This window comes from Papaver somniferum, chromosome 10 (genome assembly GCF_003573695.1).
Source record: "Papaver somniferum cultivar HN1 chromosome 10, ASM357369v1, whole genome shotgun sequence".
NCBI classification, from domain to species: domain Eukaryota; kingdom Viridiplantae; phylum Streptophyta; class Magnoliopsida; order Ranunculales; family Papaveraceae; genus Papaver; species Papaver somniferum.
Window position 1 is genome coordinate 102,123,945 of NC_039367.1, and position 4,584 is coordinate 102,128,528.

At 38.2% G+C, this 4,584-nt stretch overlaps 1 protein-coding gene across 1 annotated transcript; it reads right to left on the reverse strand.

Annotated features, from left to right (window-relative positions):
• Positions 1 to 497: 497 nt before the first annotated feature.
• LOC113316036 lies at positions 498 to 3,418 on the reverse strand. Its single transcript, XM_026564270.1, has 6 exons — positions 3,144 to 3,418; positions 2,317 to 2,954; positions 1,970 to 2,157; positions 1,812 to 1,819; positions 1,486 to 1,698; positions 498 to 1,230 (listed from the first exon to the last, which is right to left on the reverse strand). Exons 1-6 carry the CDS (start codon positions 3,416 to 3,418, stop codon positions 498 to 500), a joined length of 2,055 nt encoding a protein of 684 aa, XP_026420055.1.
• Between the last annotated feature and the right edge of the window lie 1,166 nt (positions 3,419 to 4,584).

Below are 4,584 nucleotides of genomic sequence, written 5' to 3' on the forward strand. Positions count from 1 at the left end.
TCAATCAGAACAAAAATAAGGGAGATAAAGGATCACCTTGCCTAAGACCTCTATTGATTGTGAAGAAACCCTCAGGACTTCCATTAAGAAGAATAGAAATCCTTGCTGAATTAAGGATTGACCAGATCCAAGAACACCATCTATGAGAGAAACCATATTTACGAAAAACCTCTAAGACAAAGGACCAGCTAACCGTGTCAAAAGCTTGAGTAATACTAGCTTCAAACCCAAATTACCATCCCTCCACTTAGTTTTTAAATCATTGATCATCTCCGACGCCACACTAATGTTCTCATGAATATTTCTCCCCTTCATGAAAGCAACTTGTTCTTCTGAAACCAAATTATCAAGGACACTCCCCAGTCTTGTAGCTAAAATCTTAGTAAAAATCTTAAAGAAAAAATTACTAAGACCAATAGGCCTGAAGTTTCGAAGAGAATTGGCCCCTCTAAACTTGGCAAGTAAAATAATAAGACTAGAATTAGTACCTTGAGGTATCATCTGCCGACGCCAGCAATACGTGACTGCATTGAAAAGGTCCTATAGAAACAACCAGAGAAACCATCCGGCCCTGGGGCACTATCAGCGCCAAGATCGAAAACAACATTCTTAATCTCTTCAATAGTAGGAATTTCATCCATTCTCTGACTATCTTCCACGGAGATAATGTTATGATCATATTGAAACAACGCATCATCAATAGGCAACTCAGCACCATTAAATTTAGCCTCAAAATAGGCCACGGTGTGGTCTCTAATTTGGTCACAATCAGTTAGAACAACCCCATTATCATCCACCAACTCCGAAATCATATTACTACTCCTTCGAGTCCTAATGTTGGCATGAAACAAAGAAGTATTACTAGCACCTTCCAGAAGCCATTTATTTCTTGACTTTTGTTTCAACTTAGTAGCTTGCTGTGAACGAATTTCCTGAAGCGTAACTGAAGCCTCTTTGGCATAATTCAGCTTAATTACATCTTCTGGATCCTCATCCGAAATTGTTAGCGCCACTTCCATAGTCAGCTGCGCTTGCTTGAGCTTAACATAAACATTGCCAAAGACACGTAAATTACAATCTTTCAATTCAACCTTTAACCTTTTAAGTTTGGAAGGAAAAATAAAAGCAGGCGTGCCAGTAATAGGGGCGTTCCAACTCTCACTCACCATGCGCATGAAGTGTGAATGAGAAAACCACATCTTCTGAACTCTAAAAGGAGCTCTTTTCGGTCTATTATTAACAAAAGGAAAGCCAATAAGATTAGAATGGTCAGAAACTTCACGAGGAAGAGCTTTACACCTCCAATTCTCAAACTTAATAAGCCACGCCTCATTGATCAAAGATCTATCTAGCTTACAAAGGATTCTACGACCACCAGATTGGCCATTAGCCCAAGTGAACTTAGAACCCAAAAAATCAGCTTCAAAAAGATCATTACCATCCATCCAATCACTAAAATCATTGATGACTGAAGTACGTGGTTGCCTGCCTCCTCTCTTCTCCTCATTGCGAAGAACACAATTGAAATCACCCATAACCAACCATGGAGTATTAATATCAACCGAACAAAGTTGCTGCCATAAACTTCTTCTCGTGACACGAAAACAGCTAGCATGAACAAAGGAAATCAAAACCCCCTCTGTTTCAATAGTAATAGCTTGCCTACTAGAATTCATAACTACAGGCGTAGCTATGCAGCTGGACCAAAAAATCCATATGTTTCCTTTAGACGAACCAACAAAATTATGAATAACTTCTTTCTTATAGCCATCCACATATAAGGTTTGCAAGAAATTTAAAGTACAATGTACCTTTGGCTCTGCAAGACATAAAATATCCGGCTTGAAATCATGAAATAACTCACGCAACTTATTTTTAGCAGCATCACGAGCAATGCCGTTTATGTTCCAATATAGAACACGCATTAAAAAACAGATTTGGAGGAGGAAATATCAATCTGAGAAGTTACACCAGAATTTATTCTTGGTGAACTTCCTTTTTCAACACAATTTCTTAAATTAGAATCCTGAAGAGACTCAGAATCAGAAGCATTCCTACCATCAGTAGTATTCACTACCTTGTGCATGGATTGCATGCGAACACGCCTAGCTTCCTGATCAGCCCTAAACTTTGCATCAGCTGAACTCTCAGCCACATCTTGAATTGTTTCAATAGCATTATATCTGTTTCTATTCAAAAGAAACTCCCCAGCCGTAAGCTGATCACAAAGAGGAGTTGGAGTTGCGGTCACAATCCTAACAGGTTTGGGAATCCTAGTTCCAACCAAACTTGTCATAGTTGATGGATTAGTTTCACCCACTTTTCCATTCTTAACTAGCACTGATTTTGAAGACTGTGCTTGTTTAGTTCTCGCCAATTCAACGAAGACAGATTCAAAATAAGCTTTGGCTTGTGCCATAACAACCTCCAACTGCTGATCCTTCACCAGCTTAGCAGCATACTCCACATCAGCTTCTTCACCAGCAATATTGTCCACAACATCATGAACAACTACATTGGCGTTTTGAGCCTTTTTCTTACCCTTCTTCTTACGCCTAGCCACTTGCCATTCCCCACCAGTAGGTTGAGCTTGAGGAATGTTGCTCACGCCAGGTTGAGATTCTTCAACACTAACTTGTTTGCTTACCACAAGTTGTCGCTCAGTATTTTCCTTGTGCTGCTTCCTACATTCATGATCAGTATGCCCAATCAACTTGCACTTGGAACAATATTTTGGAATTTTTTGAATCTCAACAGATTGCCAAAAATCTAAACCCCCAACCGCAATATGAATAGCATCAGTAGCAGCTTCAGAAAAATTAATATCCACAAGAACTGATGCAAAGTGACCATATTCATGAGCAAGAGTACGTCTATCAACCACAATTGGAGTTCCTAATGATTTAGCCAAGGACAATAAAACGTTTTTTCTGTCCAGAATTCTAATGGTAACCCTGGAAAAGAAACCCACACGGAAGCATGAGATGACCTTTGTTTTTCAGCGTCAAAACCAGGAAACCATTCAATAAGGTTAGCTTTTGATGCCTAAAAAACCAAGCTTCAGCATTCAAAAGCTTGTCTTTTGCTGTTTGGGATTGTAACTTGATGGTGAAGAAACCTCTACTCATAGGTATTAGCTGAACCACACCTTGAGCTGCCATTGATGTTCCAAATCATCTTTCACCTCTTGGAAAGTAATTCCTTTGAAATCTAAATGTCCAATAAGACTGAATCTCCAAATATCACAACCTTCTAAATAGAAAGATTCAGGCAAAACAACCGCAGGTTTGCCTTCTTTTAGAGTTGGCAATGGTAAAGAACTGAGATCAATAGGTGTTGTTGGAAGCTGTTGCTTCCCCTTCACCTGATCAGCATAAGTACGAGACCTAACATGAGACGCATGAGAAGCATCTCCCATCTCAAATCACCCTTAGATGATTGAGAAGAACCCAAAATAATTGAAAAGTTTGTAAACCCTAAACCCTAAGGAAAAATCGCCTCAGAGCCAAGAGAGAGAAAAACCTTTTGGGATTTCTAAAGTATTGGATCCAACCAATGGCAAATCCCAAGGAGTCTGGAGATTACGGGCTAGACCCAACTCGTCGACGGACTGAGCTTCTCAAACCCATGTTGCCAACTCATTGCCATTGGCTTGTTCCGGGTGGTAATTATGCTTCAGATGAAAATGGAGAGGATTATGACTATGATGAAACCTATGATGATTATGAAGATGTTTACAAGGAGTCTTATGGAGACTATGATTTGACTCAAATTATTGCTGGTCTCATTCCCAAGAAGAAGAAATTTAGAGTTGGAAATAAGGGACGAAATCGTTTTTAATTTTCTAGTTTTCTTCTTTTTGCTTGTTTTTTCGTGTTTAGGAGCTTATTTTATGAGTTTTTAGAGTTTTTTGCCCCTTTGGTTTATGGGGGTGGGGAGGCCTAGAGCCTCCAATTTTGTAATTCTTGTAATTACGTTTTTTTGCTTTAATAAACCATTTTGACCTAGCAAAAAAAAAAGCTGACAGTGCTCCGGGTCCAGATGGTTTCTCGAGTTGTTTCTATAGGCATTGTTGGGAGATTATCCAACATGATTTATTTGTAGCAATTCTTTTTTGCTGGCAACATAAATTTACTCCTAGTGGGGCTAATTCGAGTCTTATTATTTTCCTGGCAAAGGTTAGAGGAGCTAATTCTCTTCGGAATTTTAGACCTATTGGACTTAGTAATTTCTTTTTCAAGATCTTTACTAAAATTTTAACTACCAGACTGGGAAGTAATCAAACTGTAGCCATTTTGGTCTTGCTTCAAACGAGAATTACTACAAGTGAAAGGGAAAATTTCATAACCCTATACTTAATTGAGTTGAGTAATCAAACTGTAGCCATTTTTTCATATATCGTTCTGCAAAGGGATTTTAAATATTAAATATCCATTTCAAAATTATATTGGATTACAGTAATGGACTATATTAAAAAGAATCTTTCAATCAAACAAAGAAAATAGATGCAAGGAAGAACTAGAATTAGGGTGTTAGTTACATGATGTACATCACATATATTAAATTTATAGATATGTACATATA